The sequence below is a fragment of the Athene noctua genome, chromosome 1 (genome assembly GCF_965140245.1).
Source record: "Athene noctua chromosome 1, bAthNoc1.hap1.1, whole genome shotgun sequence".
Classification (NCBI taxonomy): Eukaryota; Metazoa; Chordata; class Aves; order Strigiformes; family Strigidae; genus Athene; species Athene noctua.
Genome location: NC_134037.1, coordinates 145,322,654 through 145,343,228, shown reverse-complemented (window position 1 = coordinate 145,343,228; position 20,575 = coordinate 145,322,654). Strand labels below are relative to the sequence as shown.

General features: G+C 36.7%; 2 protein-coding genes across 7 annotated transcripts in view; one reads left to right on the top strand and one right to left on the bottom strand.

Moving 5' to 3' along the window:
• ARL13B (ARF like GTPase 13B) overlaps positions 1-20,575 on the bottom strand; it is a 53,399-nt gene that overhangs the window by 10,541 nt on the left and 22,283 nt on the right. For all 6 annotated transcript variants that reach the window (XR_012633140.1, XR_012633141.1, XM_074899438.1 and 3 more), the window contains exons 5-6: positions 4,347-4,452; positions 1,388-1,590 (exon numbers count right to left, since the gene is read on the bottom strand). Coding sequence is in view for 4 of the 6 variants with exons in the window: in XM_074899438.1 (XP_074755539.1) it covers positions 1,388-1,590; positions 4,347-4,452 (309 nt within the window). In the remaining 2 variants the exon portion in view is untranslated. The remainder of the gene's footprint in view (positions 1-1,387; positions 1,591-4,346; positions 4,453-20,575) is intronic.
• On the top strand, positions 7,958-19,093 carry STX19 (syntaxin 19). Its single transcript, XM_074899412.1, has 2 exons — positions 7,958-8,185; positions 17,623-19,093. Exon 2 carries the CDS (start codon positions 17,708-17,710, stop codon positions 18,584-18,586), a length of 879 nt encoding a protein of 292 aa, XP_074755513.1. The 5' UTR covers positions 7,958-8,185; positions 17,623-17,707; the 3' UTR covers positions 18,587-19,093.

Below are 20,575 nucleotides of genomic sequence, written 5' to 3'. Positions count from 1 at the left end.
GGCACTACCTCTCTCTCTGGTTTTCCATTTGGAACAAGTCAATTGCTACTAACATATTGTAGAGGAAATACACTTTTCAAAAACATTCCAGGAAGCAAATCTGAACAAAAAGCAGTCTGGGGAATTATTAAAGGACAGAATGAAACAGAATTACACTTGAATCAAGAGCAACCTGTTTCTTACAGTAAGAAAATGATTTGATGCAAAACAGCAAAATGAGAGTTAATGCCATCTCTTATGCCTGAGACAAGCCCTCAGCTACAGATGAAACCAGAAGTTATTAGTTAGCTTTCCTCTAAGACACAAGAAGTTTAGCAAAACTTTTAACCCTTTAATCCAATTCAGACCCAACCAAATCTCCCAGTGAACAATCAGTCAAGATCACTGGGCAGGAACAGAATATATAGAAAGTCCTCATATCATCAGACAATCTCTTTGAGACATGTTTCAAGGTCAGTCCTCCTCACTACACCTCTCAACATGGCATAAACCCAACACAATCCAATGGTCAGAGGGTTTTGTCTATGCAGAGACATCTGGCAGACTAACAGCATGTGAATTTTTTTGTTTGTGAAAAATGTATTAAGATTGTATCAAATTCCAGGTGTTTAAAATGTGCTTAAGAAATTTACTTGAAGTAAAGCACATCAGCAAGAGTACAAGCCAAAACACTTCACAGTAGCTTCACAGTTACTTCTCACAGTAACTAAGACTCTCAAATCTCTGCATATATAGGACAGATGGGGGGACAGGGGTGCTCAGCAAATTTTTTAAGAGTGCCCCAGTAAAATTATTCACATCAGTCTCTAATAGGGAGCATGGTGGGCTGCTGATGACCACAAAGGGCTTTTAAGAGAAGCAATACATCACTTGTCCTGCTTCCCCTCCCTGCATCATCTTAAACCTCTTCATGCCTCAGCTGCTGGATATCCTGCAGCTTATTAAACATAATGTTAAATCAAGTTTCACCTCTAGTCTTTGACATTCACATATGGGTTACAAAGTCTAAGTTAAATTAATAAAAGTTTATTTTAGAACACACTTGAAGGTAATTTAAGATTGAATGACAGGATTTATTTTTTAAGTTAGTCTCCTGTGATGTTATATTAGCAAGCCCAAATTTATTTGACAACTACCTTGCAATTTTCATTCACAGCACATGTCCAGCATAGAGTGAATAAAATAAAGAGGATGAACCAGGCAAAACCTTGTAGGTCTTAAAACAAAGGCTCTAGCATTCAGGTTCATACTTTTAACATGGAGACTCTTAGCTTGTAAGCTTTAAATCCTCGATAGCTTGGTTTCCATAAGGTCTCTGTACAGGAATGAATCAGGTATCTTAGAGAAAGGGAGGAAGGGGAGGTAGAAAAAATTACAAAGAGAATACCTTTCTTCTCGTATCCTTCTCACTCGCTCAGCTCGTTCTAGTTTCTTTTGTTCTTCATATGCTTTTTGTTCTGTAGTGTCTCTTTGGATGCGCTCATTTAAGGCATCAAAATCTTTTGCTATTATATGTAGAAGCCAATATAAACCCTTTTTTATTGATTTATCAATTTTCTTCCCACAGCCCATGATAGCTGAGCAAGGTTCCTGTAAATATGAGAAGGAGGAAGGGGAAATTATTTGCAGTTCAGACCACATTCCTTCACTGAAAACAAGAAATCAGCCAAACGATTACTGTTTACTGTGAAACTTGCAAAACACTGAGAAGTATGAGAAATAAATTCGCATTTAGGTATTCTATTTTTGCCAAGATAGAAATTCACATTGGTTCTACCAAATGTCATTATTTCTGGATCCATTTAGAAAATACAATAGTGCACAGAAAAACATGTTTACATGTCTGTCTCTAGACATATATACACCTGTTACATATACACACAGCTGTTACATATACAGCTATGTTTATGTATATTTACACGTTTCTATGCACATCTATATCAGTGCATCTATATAGAAATATAATTTATCAAGCCCAAATATGCATGTTCTGTTTTGCTGCTGGTTTATAAAAAGTCCACGTTATATTTATCTAGTAAAATGGAAAAAATGAGGTGCAAGAGAATCAGCTTCGCTTCAGTTCATGAAACAAATGTTTAATTTGTTCATAAGCACCTAGGGGATAAAAGAAATCCAGTGTGAATTTGTCAGGAAAACTGTCAAACCAATTCAGTTTTTTAGATCAGAACAGGTACTGTGGATAGGGGTGAAGCAAAATATTATGCATCTTGATTGGAGTAAAAATGTTGTCATGATATTCTCAGTAGCAGGCAAGAGAAACATGATCTAGGCAAATCTATTGGAAGATGGGTGCAAAACCCATTTCTAAATTAGTTTGGAATACTTTATCTAGCTTGGATGCAACAATTCAAGGAAGTGGATTGACTGGAAGGAATCAAGAGGAGTAGAGTGAGAAAAATAAGACAAAATTGATTATGAAAACACATCTGGTAAGAAAACATTGAAGGAAGAGGAATAGTTCTCTTGAGATGAAAAAGCTTCAAGGAGATATGATAATAGCCTTCAAAAACATAAGGCATAACTGAAACCAGAATAATAATAATTTGCTGTTCATGGTTATTGTCAGGAGGACATGTATAATGGGCTTTAATTAGAAAAAAAGAGATATGGCTTGATTCTAGCTTAGAACATGGAAAAGGACTAGATGATGTCTCAAGATCTACTCAGAACTATTTTTCAGAACGTTTTGGAGCACTGTATGGGTCTTCTAAACTGTTCTCTGAAAAAGAATTGAATAGATCCATCTATGTATTTGACAACGAAGAAATGGTATTTCACACTGATTGTGTTCAGTATTTGTGTTCATGAATGAAGGAAGATTAGAAAAGACTAATTCTCCAGTGTCAACACCTAAAAAATTCTCTGTTATCTCTTCATTTGACAGGCATTTAAATGGCATCATAGTCAGATATGATATGTATGATTGACAACAGAAAAAAATAATTCTGACCAGTTATGTCCCCCCAGAGTGCCCAGCCTAGTTTGCATTTCAGTACATTTCTACTTTGTCTAAATTAAGGTTCAGATAGGACTGTTGTTCACTATGGAACAGTACAATACTCTCTAGCAGAACCTAGTCAGGGAGAAGATGCATGGGCAATAATACCTTCTTTCTCTGACAAAACTAAGATAAAACAATAGACAGCAGTGGGGCAATTTTCTTCTTGGTTTGCACCAAGACTATTGTTGCTGTCGTTCAGTTATAAAATAGAGAAATTTAGAAATATAGAATATACAGACATACTAAAAAAGAGGAAAGTCATTCTCACTGACACTGTGTGACAAATGACTCCTTCCATCAGCTTTAATATTTTGTGGGGAAATGTAAAGATCCAGAGAAAACTAATTAAAAGTATAAGAACAAACAAAAGTTTTTTTGGTCCTTGACTAATTCAATTTAAAACTCGTTTCACAATGCCTCTGTTTAAATTCACCCCATGAGTTATCATACTGAAATAACTTGGGACCATTTTTACCTTTAGTGAGCCTAATAAAGAAGCTGCCCATTTGAGTATGTAAAACTCTCATCTGATTTCAGCTAAAATGCCTTAAAAGCATGTGATCTAATTTCTTTGTGGATTTTGCCCAAGATATAAATGGAGAACAAGAAAAGCATTTTACTGGAACATGTAATAAATTAAGTAATTCTGAAGTACTGAAAAAATACACTAGATTCTTTCAGGTGTTTTATATTGATAATGCTTTGCAAGAAAATATTTTTGTCACAGAAGTCCCATGGAAAAAAAAGGTGAACTTGCAATTTTTATTTCTATATGATTCTATATGATATGTAGGAATCTATATGACTCCTACATATGCATAGTACAAAGTCCAGTGGCTGAAGAAAAACACTCAAAGAGTCATGACATAATGAACATAGCTATGCCCTGCTATAAATCAACTTTCTAGAGAAAATAATAGCAATATGTATTATCCTATGAATTTTGCAAGTCTCCTGAGGTAATTAAAAGTCTTTTTTAATTTTTAAAACCCAAATGCCAGCCAGAATGGTTTTGCAAAATTGCCTTCTAATTTTGGTGAATAACAGCATAACTCTCATTAATTTTTAAAATGTTTCTTATTGCAATTAGAAAAAGATTATAAAAGTAAAGCCCACAAATAGTTAACTAAAAAACTGGTTGATTAAAAGAAAGCAGAACATCAAGGTGACAACAGAATTGCTTGCAGAACAGATATATGTACTGTATCTTTGCTGAGATTGCAGGGTTTTATTTTCAGTTTTATGCTATGTGGCACAATCTCCTACCTTATTGCAAGCTTTACATACATATATTAGAAAATGAAGCACCTTAAAATATACTTACAATTTGACATAGACACTTGTGTTCATTGACAAGCTTTTCCAGAGATAAAGACTCGATTAGATCTGCTTCTGAGAGAGCTCCTTCTCTGTCCTGCTTATTTGCCAGCCTAAAGAAAAGATCAAAATAAACACTTCATATCCTGACACGAGAAAGATTCTCGTTTAGTTTCAGCAGATACTAACATTAAAGAATTACTAAGGTGTTTCATATTATTTAATAATAATTAATAGACAAAGTAATAACATTTTACAGTTAAGAAGATGGATGAAAAAGACTGTACTGCTCTACATCTACACAGTCCAATCTGTTGGTGTCTACAGATCAAAGTTCAGTACTTTGCAACTTCCCAAACCATGCACATTTGCCTGCATAATACTGCTTCATGATCATCTTGGGTCGGCCTACTATCCAGAATTTCTCTCTGATGTCAAACAATATGATCCGCAATGTTTTGAATAAGTAAAGATTAAAGCTCAGAGGGAAGAACTTGCATGAATGTGTCTAAAAACCACACTTTATTATTAAATAGACAGCAGGAAAAAAAAAAAAAGTGTATGAAACACATAGCTTACAAAACAAGTATTCTGTAAGATGAAGTATTGTCTTACTTCTTAGAGATATGGTAGCAAAGAGGACACCAGAAGATTAAAAACTTAAATTTTGGGGGGACTGTTGTTCTTGATCAGATTTGTCTTCCATATATGTAATCGCATCCAACACTACAGCCAATATTGTGTATTTTTTAAAAGGCACAAACCAGATCTGATTTATCACTCAAAGAATGTTATGCATTATTTCACACTTTAATATGGACGTACACTCTGAAGCAGAGGCTGTTACATTCCTTTCAACACTGTTATCAATAACCACTACAAAGATAAGAGGGATGTCCAGAATTATAAACAACTCAAACACTTAAGTTCTTCCCCTCAGCAAACTCCCCTCAGCAAACTCCTGGTGATACCATGTTCTAACCACAGAAATGAAAGTTACTTCCTTTTATCAAGACTAATTTTTTAATGTTTCACTGAAAACTCCTCTATATATGAAATGAAACTGGAAAAGCTTCCTATCTAAAGCCCTTAAAATGTACATCACAAACTACCTGTAAGAAAAAGCAAGAGTAACTGCCAAAACCTGTATGGAACCACCTCTCACAGAAAGGCAAAATCTTTTCCCTCATGAGGATTTCTCTCAGCTATCCAAGTAATAATTTTCATGAAACTCACAGGACTTGACTATTCTTGAGACTGCAATTTCCTGATTAAAATGGATTTAAACTGGTCAACATCCAAGAAGGTAGGATGGATTAACACAGTAAATTTACATAAGTATTTAGGGATGTGTTAGCTGAGCAGATGTATTTCCTAAGAAGAAACTTAGAAAGAAACTGTACTTTCAGTCATGTTCTGAGTTCACTTACAAGCAAATTTTAATAACAAATGGAGAAATTTATATAGAAATCCAAAATATATATTTTAAAGAGACAAACAAAAATGGTTAAAAAAACACATAGGAAATAAATGCTTCTTGAGCGTCTGAGAGTTTTATAAGGAATAATCAAAACTTCACAAAAGAACATAGATTTAATATAGACACTAACAACACTTAACAGAGCAGGGCCGTAAGAAACATTACTACATCCTGTAAACTCCCTCCGCTGCCCCTCCCTTCTTCCCAAGCTCAGCTTTGCTCCCGGTATCTCTACTTTCTTCCCCCCAGCAGCTCAGGGGCAGGGAATGGGGGAATGGGGGGGGGTGGGGGTGGTGGTGTGCAGTCAGTCCTGCTACTTCTTCCACCTCAGTGGGGGAGGAACTTCTGGCATTCCTCCCCTCTTTCTAGGGCAAAACGGTCCCCCTCTCACAGGACAGTCCTCCACAAACCAACTCTGACATCAGTCACTCCCATGGGTGTGAGGGTTACGGTCACCCCCTCGTGTTGCTGTCCTCCCAGGGCCGAACTACAACAGCAGGGCCTTATTCCCATGAGGTCCCAGCCTTCTTTGGGAGCAGTCACCTGTCCTGGCATGGGGTCCTCCACAGGCTGCAGGTCAGCATCTGCTCCACCACAGACCCCCATGGGTGGCAGGGGGGCAGGCCTGCTGTCTCACCACAGGATACAGGGGAGTCTCTGCTCTGGCACACCTCCCCCCCTTCTCTTCCTCCCTTCCACTGACCTTGGTGTTTGCATCTGTTCTCCTTGCAACTTCTCCTCACAACTCCCACCACTCCTCCCAGGTTCTCCTTCTTAAATGAGTTATCACAGAGGTGCAGCCACCGTCACTAATTGGCTCGGCCTTGGTGCAAAGGAGTGTCCAACTTGGAGCCGGGGGAGCTTCAAAAAGCTTCTCACAGGGACACTGCTGTAGCCCCCTCCTCTGCTACCAAAAACCCTTGCCACACACTCAAACCCAGGACAGATAATCCATTCCCACTTCGCAAAAAAAAGAGTACTTCTATGGTACTTTGCATGATTTAGTGCAGAGATTCTCTAACTGTTGCTCATTGCATATATAGAACCAAGGACATTTTCAATATGCTTATGATACTCTGGCATTACTCCTTCTCACCAACCAGTTAGAACAAGTAATGTCTTCCCAGCATGTAGCTATGAAATAGGGCCAAAACTAAACCAGGGAAAAACTGAAATGAAATTCAAGAAAGTTATGGAAAGTAATTAAAAGATCGGAAACAATTATCTCCACTTTTTTTTTTCCACATAAGCTATCTTCGTTACAGTCCGAAAACCCTATTGCACTGCCCCTTCGTTTCAAAACACATTCCTCAGCAGTGCTGTCAATTCATCTAGATCTAATTGAAGAAAATATTTCTGAACACAAGAGTTTGTTGCCACAGCCTATTCTTTTTTTCACCTAAAGATTAAATAACTGGACTATTTACTATGTTACTGGACTGCACATTCTACAAAGCACAGCTGAAGCAGAATGGAATGTTGGTAAGCTGCATAGCTCAGTGTGTGACACTAACGTCCTATAACTTGCAGTAGGTGCTGATTCTAAACCCCTGATATCTTGAAAGGTGTAAGATTTTTCTTTTTTTTGTCAATTAGCTTCCATTTTCTTGCAGCACTTATTGCAACATTGACTGCATTTAAAAAATACAGCTGAGGTGCTGTATCTGGAAAAACAGCATATCCAAAAATAGCTGTCTCCGCCTTATGCTCCCCAAGAACTGAAGTGGGATTTACACAGGTCATGCATATACCCCTGCCCACTTCAGCCTTTAGGTCAAACCTATAAAAAGAGTTGAAATATTTTTAAGATACTGTGATAAAGGGTCGTATTTCGCTGGTGTGGGGTTTTTTTTTTTTTTTTTTCAGGCAAATGCATTAATAGATCAATGACCTACCCTTGTTTCTTTTTGCCTTTGTGCTTCAGTGTAGAAGAACACAACCCCTGAGCTTACACTTGTGCTCCATAGGTAGGCAGTGCTCCACTTCCAGCTTACAAGGCCTCTGTCTAGTGAGCTGCTACTTAGACACTTCCTGCTACTGGGCAGCTCCAGCACCGATCCGCCTCTCAGCAAGGCTGGGTTTCAAACAGGCAGAACCAGATTCCCCAAGTAGAAAGCAATCAATTTGCCTGTCTACTGCAGTTGCAGAAGTCAGCTTCTCTCTCACACCACTGCTCTTGAAGATGAACCCCTGGAAAACTATATAAGAACTAGAAGCGGAAGGCAGGCAGAAAATAATGGATGCCACCCAAAACACATTACTTAGGCAAATATTTGAAACAATGTTTTTCAGATTATACTGAAGCTTAACCTCAGGAGTGCCTCTGTAAAGGATAAAAGAGAAAGCCACCAGCACAGGATTAAAAGGTAAAGACTTTTCTTTTACTTAATGTTTATAAAGTCGCAAATATCAGAAAAAGTCTGTGTAGTGTGGTTTAGAACAGAAATGTGCCTAAGTGTCAAGACATACAAAATAATGGATGTTTACTCTACAAAGAGCTGGATATTTCTCTGGGTGAATATAGTCTCAGAGCTCTACTGCTTATGCACAGGAATGCTAGGTTTTGAGGCAGTTTTATGCATAAAACGCATATTCTTTAGAGAACATGTCAGAGTTATCTTAAAGGATAGACCTTGATTTTAATTTTCCAAGTCGGTAGAACTTCATTATACAGCAATATTTCATGTCTAAAAAAACTGTAGGAGGTATACATATGAAAACATAACTGAAAGCCCGGGAGAGTGTCTGTTGGTTTATCACATTAAGTTTGCTGAGTAAGAAGATTTCATATACAAAAACGTGCTTGGCTTATTTCAGTTTCACATAAAGTATATTTGGAACCTTAGTGTAGCAAACTTACTTTAAGCAAGAAATAAAGAAAAGGTAGGCACCAACTGTTTCTGTATCAAGTAGGATTTTTTTAAGCAACTAGAGAGCTTCTGAACTTTATTTTAAGAGTCATGGGAAACAATGTGGAAAGGGAGTGTATGTGTGCATTGGCACAACTGACATCTACAGTTGAGTAACATTATTTCTCTTAGAAGTCAGAAGATATGCCAGAGAAAAACAAAGCCTGAATGCAAACTATGTGTGTTCCTTGACCTGATTCTAAAATGTAAATTACTAAGCAAAGGGGAAAAAGAAAAAAATAATCAGTATTAAAGTGTACTTTACAATCCAAAAGATTTGGTAAAAAAAATCCAGTATGAAATGGACACAATTGTATTTCAGCTATCATTAAAAATCCAAGAAGTGTTACAGAAAAGGTTTATTTGGGAAAAGGGTATTTTGTATGAGGGTATGTGCACACAGGTGTGTTCTTTTGCAGACTTGGAGGTTTTTTTAATATGCTGTTACTTTCCTATTTACGCATATCCCTCTACTTGTGTGGGATTCTCATACAGTAACATAACAGTGAAAATTGAATACTATAGAGGGTACACACTGGGTGGGGTAATCTGTAAAAGTGTCTCAGAGATGCTGTTTTTGGGGTTCAGTTTAATCAGAGTCAGCTATCACAGACCCAAAATTTTGGGTCAAACCTGCATGGTGGCCATCAAAATTAAGGAAGAACAGAGCATCCCTGAGGTCAACATATTACAGTATCAGAACTATCAACATGATTAAAAGCAACTTTAGGAAAATGTATCTTTATGAAAATGATTTATCTAAGATCAAGACTATTTAAAAATATTTAAAAGCTTTTAACTGCACTGAAATAATCCAAATGGTGGGTGTAACAGAGCTTAAACTACATTGTTCTTTAGCACTCTAAGTACCTGTGCCTTCTGGGTTGACAACAATGACAAACACATCAGTACCTTCTCACTGATTGACTCTAAAATAAGATGGCTTATTTCATTTCTTTAGTGTGTTTTTCATGCCTTCAATTCTTAAGCAAAACAATTCTTTGAACATTACGGTAAGCTATAATGAAAAACTGGTGAATAAAGTGTTACAAGATTACTGCCTGCAAACATCAATTAAGAGTTTTCTTTCATGCAGCTGCAGAGAGATATTTCTCTAATTCCACCTTTTTCCTAAACAGTTCCTCCAGGTCACATTTAAATAAGGATATTTAGAAATAAGATTGAAAACTCGTCTTGTTTATAATATCTCTAGGCAACTCTAGAGCAACTTCATTCTCATACTACCTGTTGAAGTGGTTACAGGAATGTCAACACTTACAATTTGTTTCATTTGGTTAGGTGGCCTCATTCTTACCACAGGTCTGAATCATATTCGTATTTACCAAAAACATATTTCTCTGAATGCTCTGTTATCAGTTTAATCATACCTATTGATCAAATAGGCTGCATACAAATAGATGTCTCAGCTCATATCAAGCATATTATGTTCAGCTTCCAGATGTGTCAATTCAAAAGCAAAGACAATAAATATTGCCATATATTTTGTATGAGATTAAAAAAAATATAAATATGAATTATTTTCTTATACTCTATTTCATCTTGATATACCAATACCTAGGCAAACATTGAAGTTATTTAGTCAAAGTTGCCTATAAAATCCGTTTTTAAAAAAGCTGCCTGTAAATCCTTACATTTATTACAGGTGACTTTCCAAGGCTGTGGTACATAGCTATATGGTCTGACAAAGATGAAATGGGAATGTAAAGTTTGTGGGATGTTGCACAGTACAAATTCTGAGCCTTCAGTTGTACTGTCAAGAAGACAAAAATCTTGAAACTGATTTAGAGCGATACAAAGTCATTATCTAGGAGTTCAAACTATATATCCTATTAAATGGAAATAATTTCACCTGTCCTCTATCCTGTTGCAGCCCTTCCACTTGCTCCTCATTTATTTTCAAATACTGCTTTAAAATATATCAATACTTGGACCTTAAATATGTGATCTTTTGGCAGAGGAGATTACAATTTTCCTTCTGGATTGCTGTGACCTATAGGTGGCCAAAGTACTTGTAGCAGCTAATTAAGTGAAGATGCTGATTTATATTATTATTCTTGCTGGAAATAAACAAATAAACTGAGGTATCTACAATGTATATATTTATTTCTCTCTACTGCTCATTTCTGAGGTCTAAGTTGAAAAAAACACCATCAAAACATTAAGTAAATTCTTCAGTTTTGCTTTTTATCAAGGGATAATCCATTCCCTTACCAATTACAGAGAACAATCTACACACTAACTGACTTACAGGGTGAGATCATTGTTTTGTCAGTCAGGACTTGTAGGTGCAGCATGTGTCACGTAACTGTGACTTATGTCAGTGCAAAAGCATGAACTCACCACCTTCCACTACCCGAAGTATCAGTAGGGAACATGAGAACTGCTGTCTGTAGACATGGAAATGGTCAAGCATTCCACATCTTCAGTCACACATTCATAACAAAGGTTCCAAAACTGCAAGCAACAATCTCAGATTTGCCACTGGTTCACTGTGCATCTCTGAACCAAATACTTCATAAAATAACAAAACCTCCACATTTTTTCTAATTGGAATGCGAGAGAAGTACTGATAGCTGTAGAGATTTCAAAATATAAACACTTGTAACACAGATGATTCACAAAGTGCTGTACTCTCCCACTGCACTAATGCTAAAGTCTGTACCTTGTATTATTCCCTTCTCTCTCATGATTCTTTCCCATATCGTATCACACAGTCAACACAAGACAGCTACATCTCCTACAACGTGTTTGTGTTACAGATTTCTGGCCAAACCCCAACATCTGAATTATTTTAAGTAGCTAAGGTTCATTTTTCCCCTCTACATCTCCCTTAGAGGGCTTACTCCAGCAGCATGATTTAGTTACACTTTTCCAGCAACTATGGACTCCTCCTTATCCATCTTATGAACTGTTTCATTTCATTTCAATCTCACATTTTCACTCTGTCAGAATTTCTCCATGATCTATTTCACACTAATGAGAGAACTCCCAGGCTACCTTGCTTCAAATGCAGCACTTCTATGCTTCTGCATACTGGTCACTTTGGTTTCACTGGGTAGTCTTTTGGCAGTTCTGAGGAGTAACATTGTCTCAAGGGGACGAGCAATCGGTATTCCCTCAATGTTAGGCAGTAGGTAATGCCAGAAGTAATGTGCTACAGGTTATTTCCCAGAAACAAAGGCTGACAAATACAAATGACCTTTTATTTTTTAATTTTAGGAATGAGATATCCATTAGCACTTAAGTCCCCCATGCTGAAAATGTTACTTAATGTGTATATACGCTGATATAATTTAGCTATCTTCCACATATAAGGGCATCTTTTTTTAGGCTCATAACCAGGGAAAGCTCTCTCTGCCTTTGGTATTTTCCTGTTGAACCACTCCCACACTTCCTACAAACAGAAACCTGACTTTAGAACTATTTTTAAATATGTTTTTCCACGGACTTATCATCTTAAGACAGAGATGCTTTAAGAGGGTATTTTCATCCAACCACCATGCTGTGTGATAATCCTTGGTTTAAGCATGTTTGTTTACAGAGTATTTAAGTTAAAGGAAACTTTTTAAACAAAGGAGAAAATAAACATAACCTGTAGCAAAATTGCTTACTTTAGTTACTTAAGATACATCTTCGGGTAATAGGGAAAGATGCCAAAACACCATCAAACAAGTTCCTGCTTTTCTTGTGAGAATATGTGAGAGAGCACAGTCTTTGGAGCAAACTGAAAATTCAACTCAAGCCCCTAGTTTTCGCCACAGACTACTGTAAACATCTTAAACTGTAGGCATTGAAATGGTGTATTTGTCTCACTAATTTTTTGTTGTTAAACTTAAGACACTTAAAGCAGTAATCAAGTTCCAGACCAGAGTATGACTCCAAACATTAATCAGATTTATTGTGCTCAAAAATAACAGTTATACAGGTTTGCTGGCACCACGTAACAGAGCTATAATGAAACTTCACAAAAAAAAAAATTACTTGTAACCTGAAATTCCTTTGGGACATAGTGCCTGTAAGTATCCTCTACCCGGTGTCCTTAACTGATTTATAACTAAGAAACAGAAAAACAAACTGACCCTTATTTTTGTTTCAATCATTAAAAAAAAAAAAAAAAAAAAAGTAGCTATGATGCAGAACACAGATTGTACATCTCCAAGAGCTCTTAAAGAGAGTTCTGTCCCTTGATTGTCTACAAGTCATCTTCTCCTAGTGGACCACAGTATGTTAAAATGAACATAAGAAGGCATTCAAATTGCATCGAAGATCAAAAACAGAGCCTTTTGTGTCAGACATTTTAATGAAGGTGCTGAATAACCAAGAAGTGGTGAATAAAACTATAGAAATTAAAATAAACAGAAGGTTTTAGTAAGTCAGGGGGTGTGGAAGAAATAAAACAATTGATCAAAGTCAAAAAAGAAGCCATTAAATCTAACCACAACCATAACAAGAATTCCGTATGATCAACTTATTTCACATATCCATTTATGCCTTTTAACATAATGCAGCCCAAATCTCATTTTTGGATGTAGGCTCCCTGTTTACTGGGTCTACTGATAAATTATATAGCTGGAAGAATATTCTATATGGCTGCTTTGAAATCAAGAAAAAAGACCTTTCCACTTGCCTTTTTTTTTTTTTTCCTTTTTTCCTCCTTAAAAAAACGGAGAAGATAATATAAAAATTTTTGTTTCATTCAAATTCATTATCTTCAAATTTAAGACATACTTTGTCATCATGACAGATTAATAATGGTGGTCCAGTCATCAGGATCTATTATTCCCCTAGTCAATGTGCTGAGGTAATTGTCATTATAAAGACTTTCGCAGCCACATATGTCACCAGTTTGACTGGAGGGATTCGTAACCCTGATGAGCAACACAGTAAAGTTATCAGAAGGCAAAAATTCTTGCAATACCCTTAAAATGTATTTGACAAGGATGTGAAAATTGCATTTCTAAAGCTGTCAACTATATATACAAAGATGCCTACCAGAACAAAAAATACAAACTTGATCACCAGTGGATCTGTATGATAAAAACATTGTGAGGGGTGGGGAGGGAAGTCTTTCTAGAAGATAAGGTATGCCAGACTGACCAGACTGAAATGCTGAATGTGCGTTCCTACTTTTTCTCCTCAAATACATGTATGAAAGTACGTGAATAATTCTTGAACTCTGAGCACAACTTAGTTACTGGGCAAAACTGGGCCCAATTCTTCCTCCTTTCCCTTCCTTACCTTTGTCGCCTCCTCCCCAAATCCATCCTGTAGCCCTGTCTGTTCCTTGGCTGTTTTCAATCTTACATTGCTTCTAAGTGTGAACAGAGAAGGCACAGTGCTACAAGTTTGACTAAATTATTGCAAGCATATTACTAGAGCAACTCCATTTTTAACTCCATCTTTTATTAAAGACTGGCTAGCAGCTTGTGATTCCAGCTCCAAACATACGGTTTCAGCATCAGTAACAGTTCAGATAAAAGACTACAGAGCAGCATTTATGACTGAGAAATGACTAGAAACAAGCAATCCTCACTGATGCTCTTCAGATTTATAGGTGCAAGAGCAAGGCCATTTCTAAACATAGTCAATAATTTGAAGCAGCAGTTTAACAAGATAATGCTTTCCCATTTACTGATTTGCTTTGCCTTTAGTACAGTCAGTCTCTTAGGTGTCTGAACCCAAATTTTCCAAGCGTTGATGAAGAAAAAAGTCTGATGAGGATGTGCTAGGCTGTGCTACTTTATCACTTCAGAAGGATCACCTTTTAAGATCTTTTTCTGAATGTAGGGGACACACTAAGTCACTGCAGTGCTTTCAGTCCACATGTTCCATTTACTCAACCCTAAAAGAACAGGCATATTCTCCCTCTATTGGCAAAAGCTTCAAGGAAATAGATCTTTCATCTCAATCAAAAGAACAACAGGATGTGCCCCTATACATATACACAAACATGCAGGACAACAAGGACTCAGTATATGAATAAAGCTTGTTCTGGAACACTCAAGAAGTCAACCTCACAATTTTCCAAGGTTATCTTTGTCATGAAGACATCCTTATTTATTTGAAACCAGCATGCATTTCAGTTGCCAGTACAATCAACCACATTTATTGGCAAGCATGTTCAGTGTCAGGTTTTGAAGGCAAGCCCGATAGGATATCAGATATGAAACTAGAGTTCACTTGCTTACATTCCAGTCTTTAGTTAGATTGATGTTTAAATCAGAAAAAAATATTCCATTAACAGCATCCTAAGTATTTTCTGCTTACTTCTTAGCAATTTGATACCTGAGAATATTTGCAGATTTGCAGTTCTGTTGTTTTGGTTTTGTTGTTGCTTTTTTTCCCAAAGGAATACAGCTACTTCAAGACCAATGCCCCCCAAACATTGAAAAGTAGATGTTAATTGTTAATGGATACACAAATTGAAGATGAAGCTCATTATTGTTCTTATGCTCCTCTGTTTAACTTACTTTCAAACCACAGAAGATATGAAAAATTGGTAACTGCCCTTTTGAAAAATTGTACTGTGTTCTGAAGGAGTAACTAAATGACTGCATGCATATTTTAGACTTTTTCAGTAATTACCTGCATTCTCTTAGATACAAGAAAGTCTTGCCACCTCACATCATAAGCATTAACAGCGCTCTTAGAACTTGCTTTTAATCACAGGCTTGTCAAGCCATGCTAAATTAACATGGGTCAACAGATGTGTTAGGCTATACTAGAACACATTTTCTGGTCACTTCTCTGAAGCCTTGTTTAGCGCTCCTAGTTCCTTTCACATGCCCCAGGCTGAACTTTCCCTGTGGCAGTCTCCCTCATGCCAAAGCAAATCTGAAACATTCCTAAAGAATGTTATCTTGAAGAAATTGCTTGGCTTCTGCTGCAGGGAGATACACAGCAAGTTAGGCAATGAACAGGAATCACTGTAACAAAATTAATGCATGTTGCATTTTCCCCACTCCTAAGTAATCTTTCCCGGTTAAGTTACTTGGCAGGCTTGCCTGATCACAAGTCTCAGGACATTACTGTAAATTCTAATGACTGGTAGGCTTTCTGGATCCTCTTGATGTGAATCAACAAACACTAAATTCAGATATTAAGGCATTAAGGGAAGAAAAAAAGCAAAGCAGTAAGGGAAATCCATGCTAGGGTAGACTATCAAGATTCTTTCTCATGACTGATCTCTGTAGCATTTCAAGTTTTGTTTTTCAGCTAATCCCTCTGCAGACAGCCAGACTTAAGTCTGTGGAAGACATGTTCACACTGTTCAACTCCATGACTTATATTATGCAAAAATCCATTTAGGGACTTTAAATATTCATAAGGGAGCAGAGATACCGCAGCAGCATCATTTCAAGCTGTTCAGTGTAACAAAATCGTTTGCATATTGACAGGTGACTTGATCCTTTGCAGTTATTACAAAGGCATCCTTTTGGATATTATAAAGAAATACTACATTTGCTTAGTAAAAAAAAAAAAAAAAAAAAATCTTCAGAATTGGGGTTTAAGAAGAAGCACACCTATAAAACACTACTATTTCAGAAGACTGCCCTGAAACCTCTAAAAACAGCCAAAAGATACTACTGTACTGTTTAACATTTACACTTGAACAGACCTTTGAAAGACACACATTTGATTTAACCAGAAGATGCCCAAGTAAAAATCCCATAAACTTCTAGTGCTGAATATTTTGCTTTTTACTGAAATTTTCCATTCTTGATCATAATCCAAGGAAAATATTCACATAGAGTTTGAGGAAAATACTTTCTTCCCTATAATTAAAAATAGTTGAATTTAGATATCTATTTTTCTAAAACATACGCAATAGAAACTTTCTCTTAATTATATCTTCAGTAAGGCTTGCACAACAGATAGAATAGAAAACAGAACTAAATCCACTTTCTATTAAATAAGAAACAGCACTGAATTGTATCCCACTATGGTGCACAAAGTATATTTGCATAAATTTTATGAAGGCTACAGATGACAATGTAAGAATAGATGACAGCAATCCAAAAAAGGCTTAGAAAATTTTCAAGATGCAATATTAGTGATATGGATCCACCTCTATAAAAATTCAGACATTAAAAGAAGTATTTTCATGTAAATTATTAGAGTTGTGTTGTGTTTTGCTTTAGAGTTAACTGCTTCAGTTACTATCAGTTTAACTTCCCAGGCAAGCAAAGGCAATGAAAATGGAGAAAGGTTTTTCAGTGTGGCTAAACTAAAAGCCTAAAGTAGCTGATTCATGACAGAACACTGATTCACTAGACAGACTACCTCATAACCTCAAAAGCTGAAGTGTGTACTTCCTACTGAGAATCCAAAAATGGAGCAGCAGATTCACTTCTATGTCCACGAAGATTTAAAAGTTTATTAGTTTTCATCAAATAAGGAATTACAATAAAATAAGAATTTGAGTTACTCCTCTCCTTCTCCCCAAAATAAAAGTCCTCTCCACATGCTGTATTCCTCATTGTTCTAAGTTCTGGGCCCTACACCACAAATGTACCACAAAAATGGACTTGGGCTGCAACGCACTGTATGAGGAAAAAAACACTATAGTGAAGAAGCTGAGTGGAGTCTGTTAATTGTGCCCACTTGAAGATAAATTAAAAACTTTAGGTTATGATTAAGTCCTACAGAAACTGGATTAAATGGTGGAGTGTGCTGACACCACTTATCTTGTACATTTGCTCAGAATACCTACCACTTCCAATACATTGCCACATTTACTTTATTTTTGTGCGGAGGGAAGTAGCTCTAATCTCCAAAACTAATATGTATACATATAACTGCTACATATAACTGCTAACTAATATGCATACATATAACTGCTAACATTGATTGTTGTTACACTTTGATTACAGTGAAACAAGAAAAAAAATATTGGAGTTAACTCCCTGTATTGCAAGAGTGGGGAAAAAACTTGAACAAGACCTGAACACAAAAACCATGAGAGACCGCCTCCAAGAGCTTAAACTGAGAGCTAAGGAACTACAGATAGCTGGAGAAAACAATGGTGCAATTGTGCAAGAAGACGAGCAGGAGGAGTTTGAACAGCAGGCCATTATTTATGAAAAAGAGCCCATAACTGAAAGGCACTTGCATGAAATCCAGAAGCTTCAGACTGAAATTAATAATCTGGTGGAGGAAGTTCATAAATTCAGTCAACAACAAAAAAGCCTAGTATCTTCAATGAGAAGATTCAGTGTTCTTAAAAAGGAATCTAACATAGCGAGAGAAATAAAAATTCAAGCAGAGCACGTACGAAAATGTTTGGATGAACTGTCAAAAACAGTGAAAAAAGCTGAAAATGAACATGGGCCATCACGTGCCACAGTAAGAATTCTAGCTTCTCAGCACGCTTTCTTGTCCCAACGTTACCTAAGTGCTATGGTCTCATACAACGATGCTATAACTGCTAAGCAAGAGAAATGCAGAAGATTTATTGTGCGTCAGCTGGAAGTAGCTGGTAAAGAGGTATCTGAGGAAGAAGTCAATGACATGCTCCAACAAGGAAAATGGGAGATTTTCAATGAAAATCTACTCACTGAAGTCAAAATAACCAAAGCTCAGCTTTCAGAGATTGAACAGAGACACAAAGAACTAGTCAATCTGGAGAATCAGATCAAAGACTTAAAGGAACTTTTTATCCAGATATCAATTCTGGTGGAGGAGCAAGGGGAGATGATCAACAACATTGAAATCAGTATGAACAACACTCAAGAATACACTCAAGTATCTAAAGAAAAATTCGGTCTTGCAGTCAAGTATCGAAAAAGAAACCCTTGCAAAGCAGTATGCTGCTGGTGTTCTCCATGCTGCAAATGACAAAAAAACCCCAACTGTTTAAGATACCAATGGCTCCTACTAAGTAAACTGATCTTGTAAGGGAGCCTCAGGACCCCTCAATTGCTTCGTTTTTCTTCTCATTTCCCCTTCCACAGAGCTCTCAGGAAAAACTGCATCTGTTTTTCCAGAATTAGAAGAACGCAAAGAATTTTATGGTTTTTACAGAAACACATGAACTAGGGGAAAGGATCAAAGGACACAAGTGACACGTTTTTGTGGCTTTTTGTTCTGTTTGCACCACAATGTGGCAACAAACTACCTGTTATTTTGAGAAGCATTGAAAATATTGTTAAATCTCAAAGACAGTATTCCTAAGAATGGTTTAGTTACCTTTTGCAAAATAATAATTAGTGGTTTTAATTGCCTTATGTTTTTTAGCACTCATATTTACTTGGGTCAAATTCCAAGGTTTTTTTTCCAGGAACCTGAAATTATACCAAAAAAAATCTACACATAAAGCAGACATTGTTAGTAAACCAAACAAGTAGTCAGGAAACTGTTATCAGGAGTCTTTCAATACTACCTCTATAGGAAAAGTTACTTACAGGCTTACTTAACTACTTAACACCATGAAATAATGCTCATATTATAGTAGGACAGTGTGCACTGTCTTATGGAATGTAAAATGGACATTGCGTTATTTACTTTAATAACACCCTGCTGTATTTCTTACAGATAGGTGTCGAGCTGATATTTTCTGACCACATTAAAGATCACTAGCAGCAGAAGACCACATCACCAAACCTATAGGGACGTTTGTTAGCAGTCTGTGGAGAAGCCAAGCATTAGTAAACTGTCACAGAGATATTTACATTATTCAAATACATAGGCAGACCCCTATGAGATAAGGATAGGGGAATATGATACTTTATTACAGTGATAAGACACATACTTACTGCTGTCTAGCTTATCTAAATATGCAGTTGCCTCTGCAGTCTCACTTTCACTAGTACAAAAATGACGGAAAAAAACGTAATAAAAAAATAGAACTCCATCCTTATAAAAATAAACATCATCTAGAAACAGAGAATGATTTAGGTTGGAAGGAACTTCTGGGGGACAACCAGACCAACCTCTTATTGAAACTCTTGCTCAAATCAAGACAGGAATTCCCCTGGTTGCAGCTCTTGTCCACCACTTCTCACCCTACCACCACGCCTCTGAGAATAGCCTTGTTCTGTTGTCTTCACAACAAATGCAGCAATCCGACTCTCCTCATCTGTCACATGCTCCAATACCCAAGCAGCATGGACTCATTATAGTATAATTGCATTTGTCTTCGTGGTCTTCTTGTAGTGGGAAGTCCAGAACTGGACACGGTATAGGACATGCATTTATCTGTACTACTACAGAAGTGGCCAGAAGAACTAGTTGAGGGTTTCCAGAACTCTATACAGCTCCATGAAATTCTGCCAAGTGTAGAAACCTAGGATCCTCATGCAGTTATGCAAAATAGATGCCTAAAGTCCTAAATATGAATACCTACCAGAGAACCTAGAACAGAGCAGCTAGTCACTGACTCAACATGTCCCTGAAGACACCTTAGATGTTCTTCATGAAAGAGCTGAATTATCAAGACATGATCTATAGCACTACTTTATTTTGCAGCAGCACTTATTTCTACAGTGAAGAGAAACAAGCAGATGCAAAGTGCTTCTGCTTTCCATAGTCCCAATGGTTGGTTTCTGTCTTGTACCAAATCCCTTTTGGAGCTGAACGAGAAATAGTGCTCTAATGCAATTTCACAGAAAATAACAATGCAACTGAGATAAAAAAGTTACTTCCAAAAAGAAAAAAAAAAACACACTAAAACCAAACACCAAACCAGGAATATATTTCTGAACTCCTTTATGCTGTGCAGACACAATCAATATCACTATATCTGGACACAGTCAGAGAAGTCAGAACAAACTGCACTGCAATTCTGCAAGATGCTAAGTGAACTAGACGTCCTTAATTACATTTAGT

Bases quoted from the DNA above. Each gene is read 5' to 3' on its own strand.
- STX19 (XM_074899412.1), top strand. From the start codon at position 17,708: ATGAGAGACCGCCTCCAAGAGCTTAAACTGAGAGCTAAGGAACTACAG.